This window comes from Acanthisitta chloris, unplaced genomic scaffold, assembly GCF_000695815.1.
Source record: "Acanthisitta chloris isolate BGI_N310 unplaced genomic scaffold, ASM69581v1 scaffold24800, whole genome shotgun sequence".
Taxonomy (NCBI): Eukaryota; Metazoa; Chordata; class Aves; order Passeriformes; family Acanthisittidae; genus Acanthisitta; species Acanthisitta chloris.
Genome location: NW_008652566.1, coordinates 23280 through 38567, shown reverse-complemented (window position 1 = coordinate 38567; position 15288 = coordinate 23280). Strand labels below are relative to the sequence as shown.

At 39.4% G+C, this 15288-nt stretch overlaps 1 protein-coding gene across 1 annotated transcript; it reads left to right on the top strand.

The window, feature by feature from the left end:
• The first annotated feature begins 837 nt into the window (after nt 1-837).
• On the top strand, nt 838-15242 carry GEN1 (GEN1 Holliday junction 5' flap endonuclease). The gene is made up of 13 exons (XM_009077810.1): nt 838-998; nt 2600-2786; nt 4076-4252; nt 6090-6200; nt 6697-6770; nt 7696-7787; nt 8643-8793; nt 8910-8946; nt 9049-9129; nt 9794-9924; nt 12838-12899; nt 13419-13562; nt 13792-15242. The coding sequence occupies exons 1-13, from the start codon at nt 838-840 to the stop codon at nt 15240-15242; spliced, it is 2859 nt and encodes a 952-aa protein (XP_009076058.1).
• The last annotated feature ends 46 nt before the right edge of the window (nt 15243-15288 follow it).

Sequence of the window (15288 nt, the reverse complement as noted above, 5' to 3'; positions counted from 1 at the left end):
CGCAGGGCGGGAGCTTCAAACGCTGCGGGCGGGGAGGGAGTTCGGGTGAGCCCGCGCACTGAGCTCTCGGCTTTGGTTTCGTCCTGCGGTTCGCGTCCGCCGGAGGCCGAGGAGCGGTGTAAATGCTGGAGCGTCTCGCTGCGGTGCTGCACAGGCGCGGGTTTGTTGGCAGAGCTGTGCCAGTGTGTCCCATCCGTCCCGTGGGCTTCGACCCTTTCTGACCGAACGGTTAAAGTGACCTGACCTCTCGGTGGCGCCGAGAGGAAGTGTTGTTATAAACGTGTTATGGGCTCTCGTTTTCCCTCCTCCTTGTTTTCCCTTCTTTTCAACGGAGGAAAATATACTCCCTAAGTATATGTTTTCATTATTCCTCATGTGGCTTCAAGATACTTCTATTTGAACAGAAAACTTTTAACTTCATTCCTACCAGGAATGTAATGTAAGTCAGGAAGTAATTCCCTTGAGGTGTTGTGGGGGTTTTTTGTTTTTGAATAAGGCTTGGATTGTGTTAATATAAGGGAGACATGAAATTTGGGAACGAATAAGTTTTATGGTTTTCTTTTCCTCAACTGAGTTTCTTTTTATTTATGTTCAGCTTATTAGTAATGAAAATGTACAGTCCAGATAAGGTATTTAGTAATAAACCACCTGTGAACTGAAGTCACTACACACATAGAAGATCTGATTGCCTTACAGCTCATAAAAATAGAACTGGTAATGACAAAATATTTTCTGAACCTCACATTCATTATACTAAATGTTATATTCTGAAAGTATTTTGTTTTGTTTGGTCTTCACAGCTAAAACCTTGGTGCTGACAAGAAAGAAGCTAGAACAATGGGAGTTACTAATCTGTGGCAAATCCTTGAGCCTGTGAAGCAACCTGTCAACCTGAGCAGTCTCAAAGGAAAAACACTTGCTGTTGACTTAAGTTTGTGGGTTTGTGAAGCACAGAGTGTTAAAAACATGATTGGAGTAGTTACCAAGCCACATCTGAGGTATAGTATCCATTATAAATTAGTGTAACCAGGAGTCTTGGAGCTGTATAATTTAAGTATGATACTTACTCCAAATATAAGACTATCTCTGAAATTCACATGACTGGTGTTTTGATTTGGTTATCGCTTGTGCTATATACATAAAGGGTTTGACATGAAGACTCGGTCATACTGGCTGAATTCAGCTTAATGCTCAGGTGCAAACAGAAGTTCTTGGGCCCAACTTACTTTGTCTTGGGGCCTCGACTATGGGTAAGGATGAGATGGATGTAAGCAGAACCATGTTTGTCTTGCTGTGGTGTAGCACCGTGTGATATGCGGATTATCAAGGAACACAATTCAATGTGCTAATACCCTGTATTTCTGAGGCTGTGTGATGAGAGGTAGTATGGGAGTTTCAACTGTTTGTCTCAGTAGTTTGATTGCTAGTTAGTTCAGAGTATGCTGAGAGTCATGCATGCTCTAGCCTTTCTATTGGTGTAAAAGAATCAATGGGGGTACATGTTTGGAAGCAGACTTTGGATATTGAATGTTGAGGTTTTTATTTAGCCTTTTATATTTGCTTACATCTTTACACCCCAAAAAGGTCTTTCTTGTCCTTATGTGTGTCCTAGTCCGATTAGACTCATGAGTGTTCGATCGATTACCTCAATGTGAATTAAGACACAAGCAAGGACAAAATACTGTTAGGCAATGAGATGACATTATTGGTCACACAAGTGGGAGAGAAGGGGTGATTAGAAAGTTAGAAACAGAAAAGGGGAAAGCAAGCAAGGTTTGAGATGCCAAAGCAGAGAGAGTCACCACCATAGGATGCAGCAATGTTCCGATGATCCATAGTCACGCAGAAACAGAGATAGTCGCCTCCGTAAGTCTATCAGTGTTCTGATGAGCCACAGTCGTCTTTTCTTTGGTGGTCAGTATCTGCCATGCTCTGGATGCTGGTCCTTTTTATAGGGCCCTGTCAGAGCACAGATTGGTCAGTTTCCCTGAAGCTGAGCAATTCCCAGCAGCTGGAAGTGATTTGGACAAATCCATAGTCACGCAGAAACAGAGATAGTCGCCTCCGTAAGTCTATCAGTGTTCTGATGAGCCACAGTCGTCTTTTCTTTGGTGGTCAGTATCTGCCATGCTCTGGATGCTGGTCCTTTTTATAGGGCCCTGTCAGAGCACAGATTGGTCAGTTTCCCTGAAGCTGAGCAATTCCCAGCAGCTGGAAGTGATTTGGACAATGGTGCCTCCTGGTCTGGGCAGCTGGAGGATTGGCCAGAGGAGAGGCATCCCGTGTCTCAGCAAGCTTTGAGGCAATCAGCCATGCCTTTGCCCCACAACAAGCCATCAAGGCCAGGCAATGTCAAACAGACATTTCTTAAAGGTCCCTTACAATGTGGTATTGCTGTTGTAATTCCATAGTATAACAACTTCACCCAAAGACTGGGACATAGAGAAAAGGTTTGTTAGCTTGGGGGGTGAGAGAATCATAAGAGGTGGAAAGAATGATAAGATTGTGCTTGAGGTAGGCTAAGGGGTATAAGGAAAACCTCTGAAGAACTCAGGCTTCAGTAATGATACAGCTTATGGAACACTTTGCTTTATTGCAGAAACCTATTTTTTCGGTTGTCTTGCTTCACGTCAATGGACATTAAACTCGTGTTTGTCATGGAAGGAGAGGCCCCCAGGTTGAAAGCAGAGACCATGAGTAAGAGGAATGAGATGCGCTATGGACCTTCGAAGAAAGTTGGAGCTGAAAGAACAGGGAGATCTTCATTTAAAGCCATGTTAAAAGAGGTGAGTAATTGAGGATTGTGTTGCAGTGTTTTTAATGTGATAGGAAAAAATCTTAACCAAATTAAATACTTGAAAGAATTAATAGTTTTATACACAATGAAATGATTAGTAGTATTTTATACGAGACATTTAAACACTATTTTGAGACTTGAGGGAACACACACCTTTGAAGTTGGGCGTTACAGCGTCTCTTAACTGTTGTACTAGATGGACAGTGTCAGTTAGAATAATTTTCTTATTTGATGTGTCCCCTTGCATGTTATGCTGTAGTGAGTGACAGCCATAACTGAGTGTTTATTACAGAAATTGAACTTTGTTATTCTTTTGCAGTGTTAGTATTGATGCTTCTTTTTATTCCTCCCCCTGGATTGGAATATACTGAAAACAAGAGTGTGTCCTGTACCTACATAAACAAAGCTAGTGTGTTTTTGTAATAATATAAAAAATAAAAACATAAGGAGTATACCCAATCGCTAGGTTTTGTAACGTAGGTCTATGATTTGGTAAACTAGCTGTATAGCTAAAAGGATACACTTATTGGAAACCTAAGGAATTAGGGTAAAAGGAAGATTGTGTAGTTGTCTTGGTATAAATTATTGAGACAACTCTGGTTGCAAAGACCACCTATTCAGTAATTTTCTTCATTGTTGCAGAAGATGGACATGAAATGAAACCATTTTTGTCTATTCAAAATTTTATGAAATAGAATTTATGGACACTTGTGGGTTCAGTAGATTGTACATAGCAATTCATGTTTTATTCTTAAATTCTAAAATAAATTACTTTCTCTGAAATTTGTGAGAAGTATATATATGATTACGTATCAGTATGTCTTAGACTGTGCTTCAGTCTTGGTAGGCTGACAGCATTGTACTGTGATGCTTGATATCTTCAGGGATTCTGGCACCTCTTGGAAGATGTCTGTGCTAGCTCAGTATTACTGCTTGGGTAAACATCATTGCTTCACAGAGATAAATACTCCTTTGTTACTCTTCTTTTGCAAACATCCTAAATATCTCTTTGAAGTGTTAAGATTTTTGTGAAGAAGTGACCATTAATCATGCTGTGTTCAAGTTCTGTAATTAATACTTAGCTCTTTGTTGGATGTTTCTTTTCACTGTTAGAGTAAACCCTATTTTTGCTAAAGCAGTGCTTGTATTGATGTAGTGTTCTACAGGCAGTGCAACAGCAGCAGTTTTTATGTGCACTTGTGTCCGAGAAAATGCATGCTAATAAGTGAATTAGTGACTCAGCATTCAATCTCTTTCCTTTTGGGTTCCTTCTTTTAGTGTCTTGAACTGCTGGAGTGTTTAGGTGTTCCTTGGGTTCAAGCAGCTGGGGAAGCAGAGGCAATGTGTGCCTACTTAAATGCAAAAGGACATGTTGATGGCTGCATTACCAATGATGGAGATGCTTTCTTATATGGAGCTCAAACAGTTTATAGGAACTTTGCCATGAATGCTAAGGTAATGTACCTCATCCCGTTCCCACCTCTGTTTAGACTTTTTCCAGAAATGTAAATAGAAAGAAGGGACTTGAAAAAATTACTTAGATCTTATTGCACTTACCCTCTAGTAGTTGGGTTTGTTTAAAATAGTATGTTTAAGACAGGAACATTTTCTTTGGTTTTGGCAATTAGTGTATTGGATGTAAGAACAAAACTACTGACTTAAAACCCACTTAGGGTAATATTATCTGTGTTTGTAGTGCCCTGTGATGTGTCATATAAAGCTAAGAAGCAAACTTCTTTTTCCCCTTTCTTCTACAGTGAGGAAGTTGAGAGAAATAATTGCTTGTTATAAATTTACCTTTAGGGCACATGGGAGTGGTCAACCTCCTGCATCTAATGTCAGTGTTCACACACTTGCATATTATAAATATACTTATAATTAATACTATTAGTCCTAATGTAACATGAATAGAATAGGGATTTGTCCATCTGTACCATAATCAATTGTTGCGATCGTGCAAAAACCCCAAATCATTTTATGACCTTGAGTTGTTCATTTGTTAAGAATACAATTATCCAGAACTAGTGAAAGACAACCCCAAGTTTCTGTAATTTATAATCATAGAGTCATAGAATCAACTGGGTTGGAAGAGACCTCAAAGACCATTGAGTCCAACCCTACTGTGGTTACTAGACCATGGCACTAAGTGCCACATCCAGTCTCATCTTCCCGGGCAGCACATTCCAATGCCTGATTACTCTCTCTGTAAAAAATCTCTTCCTAATATCCAACCTAAACTTACCCTGGCAGAGCTTGAGTCTGTGCCCTCTTGTCCTACTGCTGGCTGCCTGGGAGAAGAGACCAACCCCCACCTGACGCCAACCTCCTTTCAGGGAGTTGTAGAGGGTTATAAGAGCCTCTTCTTCTCCAGGCTAAACAATCCCAGCTCCCTCAGCCTCTCCTCATAGCACTTGTGCTCGAGTCCCTTCACCAGCCTCATTGCTCTTCTCTGGACCCACTCCAGCACCTCAATATCCTTCCTTAGCGAAAGATTATTTGCTTTGATGAGACAGCATGTTTGAGTTCTTCCTTGACCTGCTTATTTTCTTTCATTCAACTTCCTTGCTATTTATCACCAACAATGAAGGCAAGCTCAGGCTTTCAGGTGTACGTTGTTACATATAAAAGTCAGCATAAAAAAATAATTTATGTAAACATGTGTCTGCCAGGAGCATCTCTTCTAGAGAAATGGATTGCTTTGGGTTGTTGGCTTGTGTGGGAATTTTCCTGTCTTTTCTGAGAAAGAGAGCAGTGTCCTATGTTTTGATTCATGTTAATCTGGATTTCATGTCGTGTTTGAGTCTCTCTAGCCTTCAAAGCTTCAAATGTTCCTTTAGCTCATGTCTAACATGCTAGGTAACATCATTTTTTCTTTTTCTTTTTTTTTTTTTATTCAAGTACCACCTTAAAATGTTTACGCATATTTTAAAAACTGCAGTTCGTGAGATGACTTGCACAGCCACTAGGTCTCAATGTTAGTTTTGCTACGTTTTTTCCATAGGTAGCAAACAATAAAAACACCACTTGGCTTTATTTTAGTTTCTTTCATCAGCTGATGCCCATACTTAAAATTTGAAATTCCAGAATTGTAGTTGTAATGCATGGTGTCCATGCATTACATTACAAACTTTAATTGCCATTTGTTTCTGTGCTATTAGATTCCTCTTATGGGATAGACCTGTTTCCTTCAGGTTTGGGTGAATAGGTGGATAAGCAATCACAAGTGAACATGACTCAGGGCAGTTCCTTCCCTGATGTAACAGAAATATTGTGCAATAAATTTCTCTAGCAGGATCCACATCTCGACTGTTACACTATGTCCTCTATTAAGGAGAAACTTGGTTGTGACAGGGAGTCTTTGATTGGGCTAGCTATTCTTCTGGGTTGTGATTACCTTCCAAAGGTAAGCAATTTAATTTTTTTTTATTAGACACTTATACTGTCTTGAAAAACATAAAACTGTATCAAGGGAGATGTGAATGCTAACAAAGCTGTGTGCAGTGCACCGTTACTGTGATCTAGTTGAAGAAGATGCTTAGTAAGTCAATTTAAATTTTATTTGTGGAAGGTTAAAGGTAATCAAAATGCTTCATGAACATCAGTCTTCCTCGAACCGTTACGTATTACTGCAAACCTCTTCTATAATGGAGGTGAAGAGAAAAGTTTCGATGTTGATTATATTGAAGCAAGGTGTGAGAACTCCATTGTTTGTGAAGATGCTTTGTAATGTCTTGTTTTTTCTGAGGTGCTGTTCTGCATACAAACATTTTATGCAACTCGTGTGTTACAGTGGCAGTACAGCTATCATCTGTCACCTCTGCCCTTAAAACTTGGGCAAATATATTTTTGTCCATTTATTTTCAACGTCTGGGATCACTTTCATATTTCTGTCTCTATAGGGGGTCCCAGGAGTTGGGAAGGAAAAAGCTTTAAAGTTAATTGAGACTCTGCAAGGTCAAAACTTACTGCAAAGGTAAAATGGAAATTTATGTAAGTGCTTTATTTATTCAAAGGCTTAATAGTATGTACTTCAGTTCCAAGACAGTCTCTTACAAGGAAAGGCTGAAGGAGCTGGGCCTGTTCAGCCTTGAGTAGAGATGATCGAGATGGGACCTCATTAATGTCTATACGTATCTGAAGAGAGGGTGTCAAGAGGATGGAGCCAGGCCCTGTTTGGTGGTGACAAGCAATAGGGCAAGAGGCAACAGGCAGAAACTGAGGCACAGGAAGTTCCACCTGAATATGAGGAAGAACTTCACTGTATATGAGTGACCACACACTGGAACAGATTGCCCAGAGAGGCTGTGGAGTTTCCATCACTGGAGATATTCAAGAACTGTCTGGGTGCAATTCTGTGCTATGTGCTCTGGGATGAGCCTGCTTGGGCAGGGAGGTTGGACCAGATGACCCACTATGGTCCCTTCCAAACTGACCATTCTGTGATTCTATAACATCTTTGTAAGTCTTTCATTGATCGAGGTGGGCCAGAGGGAGGAAGCATGGGAATACCATGTTCTTTACCTTACGTTTGCCTAGCAAAACACCAAATTCATTTAGCAAGCTTCTCAATTGTTTTAAACATCAGCTGACTCCTAGCACTTGAGCTAGAAGGTATATGTTGATCTATTGGAAAGAAAATCATAGGGACTGATGAGACTTGCTGATTTTTAATTGGGTTGTGGATCAGGATTTGAGATACCAAGTGCTTTCTACGTTTGTTGTCATAATGTGTGTCAGTAGTAGAAATCCAACAATCATATAATGGATTGTAAAAAAGTCTGTTTCATAGGTTGGAAAATTGTTTTGAATAGATGTCTGTGAAGTATAAGAAGAGTATTTTTCAGTGTTTTAAGTGTGAAAGTTAAAATATATATCTTGATCTTTTAATATCCTTTTAGGTTTGAGCAATGGAAAGAACAATTTCAGTGTGATAATAATCCACTTTTGGTTGTTAAAAGGGTAATTCACTGTTCTGAGTGCCATCATCCAGGTCAGTGTGAAAAGTGCTGAATTTAATTTTTGGCCTAATTGTTTACTTTTTGTTCTGGGGGGAGATGATGGGGTTTTTTTGTTTGATTGGGTTTTGGGGTTTTATTATTGCTAGCATTAAAAAATGTTTTTCTTCTCAGCTTCTGGACTATCTTCACACTTTTAGTATTGTATATATATACCTTTATATATCATAGAATGTGAAGGAGTTGCAGTGGACCTTAAAGATCATCTAGTCCCAATCAAGTACATATACTTTTAAGGTTTGGGACTACTGTTCTTCAAATTTGAAATTAGTTGACAGCAGCTGGAATGTTATCCCAATGCTGTTGTGTGATGCCAGACATTGCCTTTTTAACATTACCAGTAAAGGAAGTATGCCATTTTCTAGTCGCCCAAATGGTCCTGCATCAAGAGGGCTAAATAATAAAATTGATGGGTTTTCCTGCAGTGTTTTCTTAGAAAGAATTTAAGATTAAGGACCTTTATTTTGGTAGCATCTTTGATTAATGAACTTGTTCAAACCCATCATTTGGTTAAGGAAAAGCTTCTTTCAAATATGTTGCTTGTGTAAGTTTACCAGGTTGTCATGCACTATTTCTGTAGTTTTAGGTAATAAAATTTTCAGCATAAGGTCTGAAACTGTTGCAGGTGGGGAAAGGAAAATAGAAGCTTTCATACATTTGTCAGTTTTTACTATATATACTTAAATGCAGCTAATGCACTCAGGTCTGCTTACAGCTGCTATACATGTCACATTCATAGGTGTTCTGAGCTTTGTGTTTGTAATATGGCTTTTTATATTTTTTGCGATGTTGAAAACCCCTTTTCCTCACATGTGTATCCGTTTCTGTAGGATCTTACAAGGAACATGAGCACAGTGGATGTAAGTTCTGTGAAAGCACACGACACTGCAGTCCCAGTGACTCCACACGCTGCTGCCCTTGTGAATGGCATCAGTTAGAGCGCATGAAAGAAGCAAGTGCAGTGGAGGACAATATCAGAAAGTAAGAATGTCTTGAAAATTGAACTGCTTTTCCCTGTGTTCATATGCAGGGTGAGCACTTAAATTATACATTTTTCCATTTGTATTCAGTTCCTAACTCATTTATTTCTTCTGCAGAAAAGCTAAGAGTTGTGAGGGCTTTCCATTCTCTGAGGTAACAAACAAACCTATTTAAATATTCATTTTTTTAATCAAGTAATTGAAATTTTAATTTTCTGCCCTTTCTTAAACTGCCTCTTTTTTGTTGTGTCTCAAGGTTATCCAAGAATTTCTTGTAAACAAGAATAAATTGATCAACATAAAAGAATATCGAAGGCCAAATTTATTGTCCTTTCAGGTATATAAAAAAAAATACTGGATATTCAGCTCTGTCTTTATTACTAAAAAAGCATCTGTGCTAATTTTGGTCTTTGTTGGTAATGTTACTGGAAGTAAGAATTAAAGAATGTTGTTATAACATCTTACTGTACCTCATTGTTTTTGAAAGCCTAAAATTGAAGACCGAAAAAACATCAGTTGCTGTAAAAAACATCAGTTGTATGTAGGAAAGTGGAAGAAAGATAACTCAGAAAAAAGGTCACTTCCCATTGTTTTCATTTTTATTAGATGAGGGGGTGGAGGGGTGTGTGTGTGTTAACATATGCATGTTAGCATTGTTTTCTAAGAAGGATTTTTACTTGATATTCAGAGTTCCTTACATAGCTGATCTGAATATGAAGATGTGTTTAACAACTGTCTTACCCCTTCTGCTGCCACTACCCAGCTGTTCCTATGGCTGGTCATTGACAGCTTATGAATCTGCCCTTTTAGGTGTGACTGTTCCCTCACTTGGCAGTGAGATAACATTAGGCTGACATATAAATGCATCTTAGGTATTCAAGTATCCTATATATTTCAAGTATTTAGTCCTGTGTACAGGACTACATAGCTTCCAAAGCATGGTATCTATCAGAATAAAGAAAGATCTCAAGTTTGGTTGTTTGGTTTTTTTATACTAACAGATATTTGCTTCAGAGAAGATGGAATGGACCAAAGATTATGCTTGTAAGAAGCTTTTAGCACTATTGACACGTTATGATATGATCCAGAGAAAATCTGGATACATTGACTCCAAACAATTGCAGGCAATACGGTAATGTAGCTTGATGCCTTGAACGTAATATGTTTGCTTCTGCTGCCAGATAAAAATCATGGGGTTTTTCCTTTTTTTACAGATATAAAATGGTTTTCTCTCATCTTTATTTCAAGCTTTGTGCTTATTTTGCACCAATTTTTATACTAGTGCTGCACAAAGTAATACCAAGAGCAGTTTCCTTTCAGCCTAACTGGCAGTGCCTGCTTTTTCCCATGCTTACTTTCTGTTCTGTTTCCTTGGATTTGCACATGAGATTTAGCATTACTGGTTTGATCCCCTGCTCAGGTACTTAGCAGAAGTTTAATTGACTTCTGTGGTTCAAAATAAGAGCCTAGGCTTAGAAATTAACATCTGCAGGTTCAGTCATGGTCTCTGATTTCTTAATAGACCTATCAACTGTCCTTGTACTATGTGTCTGATGAAATCATTGGCTTATGGTTCTATTTTGCTACCCCATCTCAAAACTACTTTTTATTCAGGACTGCTGCTTTCATGAATGTAAAAATGACCAAATATCCTGTTACTAAAAATTAATCTGCAGGGAGGAAAAAAAGCAAGCTAAACATGTAACTACTTGCCCCCAGAATAGTTTCCCACCATCCAGGTTTCTGTTACTCAGTGGTTTTCTGAGACAGAATTAGTATCTTCTTGTTCTATCAGTTCTCAAAATATTTTATTGTTTTAATGATCTAATGTTTTCTTAAACTTGGGATAACTTCTAGAATCTACAGTGTCTGTTGGCAAATCTGAACTTCACTGTGGGAAGGGAATTGTGACTTAGTTTTAACTTTATCTGATGGTTTTATTTCCCAAATGAAACCCAAATTCCCCCTGCCCCCCTAATTCTTGTGTCGCAAGAAGGTTAGTAATTTTGCCATGTTCCTAGATGCTGGTCAAGATTTTTAGACATCAATTTTAGGGGACAGGAGGACAATCATTAACAGTGTGATAGTATCTCTTCTGGGTTGATGTGTCATAGTCTTAAATTATTACTTGCAAAAAAGTTGTTATATTCACTGTTGTCTTTCAAAAGGATGGAGAGACTGTTTGGGGGATGCTTTTTAAATAGAGTGGCAACATAAATTGTCAGCATTTGCCTCAATGAATGAATTCATTGACCTGCTCTGCTTATAACACTTTCTAATGTTTCAAGCATTTAAAAGACTGTGTGTGCTCTAGATTTCTTTTGTTAACAAGTGTTTAAAAATGCAGTAATGATTCAGCAAGGTCAGGGTTTAGACAATGTTTATAGAAAAATCTCATAGTGACAGACTGTCCCTGCTTAGTTAATGTTTATCTTCCCTCATGCTCTCATGCAAAAGGTGAATGGCCTTGTCTGGCCATTTGGAAAATTGCCATCCATTATGGAAGCAGTCTCCTCTGGCATTACTGTCTTAAAATCATAGAATCATTTAGGCTGGAGAAGACATCTGAGATCATCAAATCTAACCATTAACCCAACACTGCCAAGTCTACCACTAAACCATGTTCCTCAGTGCCACATCTATACATCTTTTAAATTAAATACCTCCAGGGATGATGACTCAACTGCTTGCCTGGGCAGCCTGTTGCAGTGTTCGACGACATTTTCAGTGAAGGCCTTTTTCCCAACAGCCAATCTACACCTTCCCTGGGGCAACATGAGGTTATTTGCTCTGTCCCTATCCCATGTTACTTGGTGAAAGAGACTGATGCTCATCTCCCTACAACCTCCTTTCAGGTAGCCATAGAGCAATAAGGTCCCTCCCCCCAAGCCTGCTTTTCTGTAGACTAAACACCCCCAGCTCCCTCAGATGCTCCTCATAAGACTCATGCTTCAGACCCTTCTCCAGCTCCATTGCCCTTCTCTGGACAAGCTCCAGCACCTCTTGTAGTGAGGGGCCCAAAACTGAGCACAGGACTCAAGATGTGGCCTCACTAGTGCTGAATATAAAGGGATAATCACTGCCCTGGTCCTGCTGGCCATACTATTGCTGACACAAGCCAGGATGCCATTGAACTTCTTGGCCACCTGGGCACACTGCTGGCTCATGTTTGGCTGCTGTAGACCAGGAGCCCCAGGTCCTTTTACTCTAGGCAGCTTTCCAGCCTCTGCCCCAAGCCTATAGCAGTGCATGCAGTTGTTGTGACCCAAGTGCAGGACCTGGCACTTTAGTTTGTTGGACAGCATACAACTGGCCTTGGCCTGTCGATCCAGCCTGTCCAGATCTCTCTGCAGAGCCTTCCTGCCCTCCAGCAGATCAACATTCCTGCCTAGCTTGTGTCATCTGTAAACTGACTAAGAACACACTTGTTGTCCAGATCAGAACTGGTCCCAATACTGATCCCTGGAGAACACCATTAGTGACCAGCCACCACCTGGATGTAACTCCATTCCCAACACTCTCTGGGCCTGGCCATCCTGACTACACCCATCTGAGCCATGACTAGCCAGTTTCTCCAGGAGAATGCTGTGGGAAACTGTGTCAAAGGCTTTACTAAAGCCTAGGTGGACAACATCCACAGCTTTTGTTCATCCACTAAGCAGGTCACCCTGTCATAGAAGGATACCAAGTGGGTCAAGCAGGTCTGGCCTTTCAGGCGGGTCAGCTGAAGATATCAAACTGATGTTGGAAGGAGTCTGCCTTATGTTTGTCTGTTGCAGAATAGCTTTTTTATTTTGTGTAAATGCTCTTCTGAGCTGGGTCATTAAAAAGCAAAAAAAAAGTATTTCAGTACTCAAATCTACACCCCAAATTTTACTGTATAGCTTATACAGAGTAGTGTATTTTTAAAAGGTGTAGTAATTTCACTATTCCAAGAAGAGTTTTTCCTTGGAATCACTAGAAGGTAGAGTACTGAAATATTTTTAGCTGAGTTTTTATCTAATTTACTTTTAAAAGTTATTTAATGGGCTTTTTGTTCTTACAGGGTTGTCAAGACACGTACTAAAAATGGAATTCCTTGTTTTGAAATTGAGTGGCAAAAACCAGGTGGGTCTGGTTTCTATGTATATTGTGGAACAAAACAGTCCATAGAAAATGACAAAAGTATTAAAGAGGAGAAGAGTTTGACAACACTCTAAGGCAATGAAATATGGGCAAGATTGGAAACTGTTCTGTGGAAGCAATAGAAAATGTGCATTAAATTTTACATACCCTGAAAGTAAAAGTAATGTTTTAAAGAGAAAAAAGTCTACCTAGAAAGCAAGGGACTTGATCTTCAGGTACTTTTTGTAGTACATGTTAATAAGACCTGAACTGTGTATTTCAAACCTTAATTCACTGAATACCCAGAGCTGTGAGTGTTTACTATCTAGAAAATTTTCTATGCTGCCAGACTCTTCCTGTAGTGTGCCCTTTTGTGCCATGAGACTGGCAGAAAGAAAAGAATTTACTGGTAACTAAATCTCAAATATTGTACTGTTGACCTTTTTTAATTCTTTGGTGTTTTATTCCCTACTTTGATATGTGTGTGTATACATGGGTAAAGTACATTCATTGATTTTTCAGAACATTATGTTGATCCAGAAGATGAGCCTGTGGAGTCATTTGTAGTTACAGTAGAAGAGGAGTCTCTGTTTCAGGCTGCTTATCCTGAAGTTGTTGCCCTTTATCAAGTGGAAAAATCACAAGTTCATCAGAAGAAAAAGAAAAGTAAGTCAAAAAGCTTGTTTGTTATGCACTTAGTGTCTTGCCAGAATACAAGAAGCAAAAGCAAGAAATATTTCTCCCACTGTTGAGCAGTATCATGTTTTGTCAAGAACAGGTTGTTATACCTTGCAGGGACTGTGTGTTAATCCTACTATTTTATACTTTAGCACTAGGAACTCTGAGCTGTGGTTTATATGCCATTTTAAGTGCCCTTTTTATTTTTTTTTTCCAGACAGGAAAGACAGACCAAAAGAAAAGGAATTATCAAATGCTTGTGATGAAGTTAGCAATCTTCTTTCTCAAATGGATTTAAAATCTACATGTGAAATTCTTGCTGTGCAACACTCCAGGTCATATAAAAAACCTCCCCCAGAAGATCAGATACAGCAGAGAAGTACTGAGTCAAAAGATGTAGCATTAGCTGCAGCTTCGTGCATAACAGCTGTTCAGATTCCAGCATCAGCAGCTGCTCTTCCTCTGCCTGCATCACCTTGCTCACTCTTACAGAGTGCATTGGCTGACTCGTCTGTGTTGCCCTCACAATGTACTGAATATTCAGGGATATCATCATCTTCCTCTGTAACAGCTGGCCTACAACTGAGCAGTATTCATGGGAAAGGAACCTTCAGTGCTTCAGCAGCCCATGGAGGTGATGACCATGATCCAGCAGCTGATTTAACTACATGCATAAAACCTTTGCATCCACTAGATCATGAGACAGTAGGAAGTAGCTCAGAATGTTCTGATGTCACACAGTCTGATAAACATCGTGATAGTGCAGATGCTTTGGTTTCAAATGATGCTATAGGGCAACTTCAGGAGTGGTCTAGCAAGCAAATACTTGAGAAGGGTTCCATTCCATCACAGCCTTTGTTGTCTGAAGATGTAATGCAACTGGGGTCTTTGAAATGTTTTAAACAAGCAAAAGAAATGTTGAATCCTGATAAAAATTATGTCTCTTCCTCGTGTCAGGTAAATAAAGTAATGCAGGAAAGTAAAAATGTGCTATCAGAAAACTATGCAAGTGAATCCAGTGTACACATCTATCAAGATCAGTACAAAAAAGCTGGCATCGTGGCTGAATGGGTACAAAAAGGTCATAATATAAGTGGTTCAAGATCTCTCACCCTCTGTGGGCAGACAACAGAGACACTGCGTCCTGGGTGTGAAATTCTTCCAGTGTCTCAAAAGCCAGCAGGTGCAACTGGCTGTCACATTAAAAAAGCTTGTATTGAAACTACTAGGAAAACTTCTTCTAAAAAGAGTGTGTGTCAAAACAGATGTTTTTCTAGTGAAGACAGTGATGATGGGAACATGAATAAAAACCTGATTTGTAAGCAGCAGAAAAGGCAACCAAACCCTGGTCAGTTTAAAAAATGTTTTACAAAGAAAAAGGGTAGTGGAGTTACTAGCAAAAGGACAAACAGTGACTCAGCCCTTATAATTGAAAGGAAGGAGAAAACAACCAATTTAGAGAAAGCTGTTAATAGCTTCTCATTGGAGGTATCTCCAGAACCATCCTCTGCTGTTGAAGTTAATTGTTCCCCGAGTCCAGAGCAACCTCTTGAGAGGCTGAGTTCTGATCCTGTGCAGCAAGGCAGAAGTGCTGCTCTGACTTACACATGGGCAGACAGTCCCCTGCCCCTGTCCGAAAGACTAAAAGGAAGAATGAAACTCAATTAGGATCTCCATAAAATAGATTATGATAACAATTAACTATGAACTGTCA

Bases quoted from the DNA above. Each gene is read 5' to 3' on its own strand.
- GEN1 (XM_009077810.1), top strand. From the start codon at position 838: ATGGGAGTTACTAATCTGTGGCAAATCCTTGAGCCTGTGAAGCAACCT. The intron at 6,201-6,696 runs GTAAGCAATTTA...CTGTCTCTATAG, and splicing joins GTTGTGATTACCTTCCAAAG to GGGGTCCCAGGAGTTGGGAA. The intron at 7,788-8,642 runs GTCAGTGTGAAA...CCGTTTCTGTAG, and splicing joins TTCTGAGTGCCATCATCCAG to GATCTTACAAGGAACATGAG.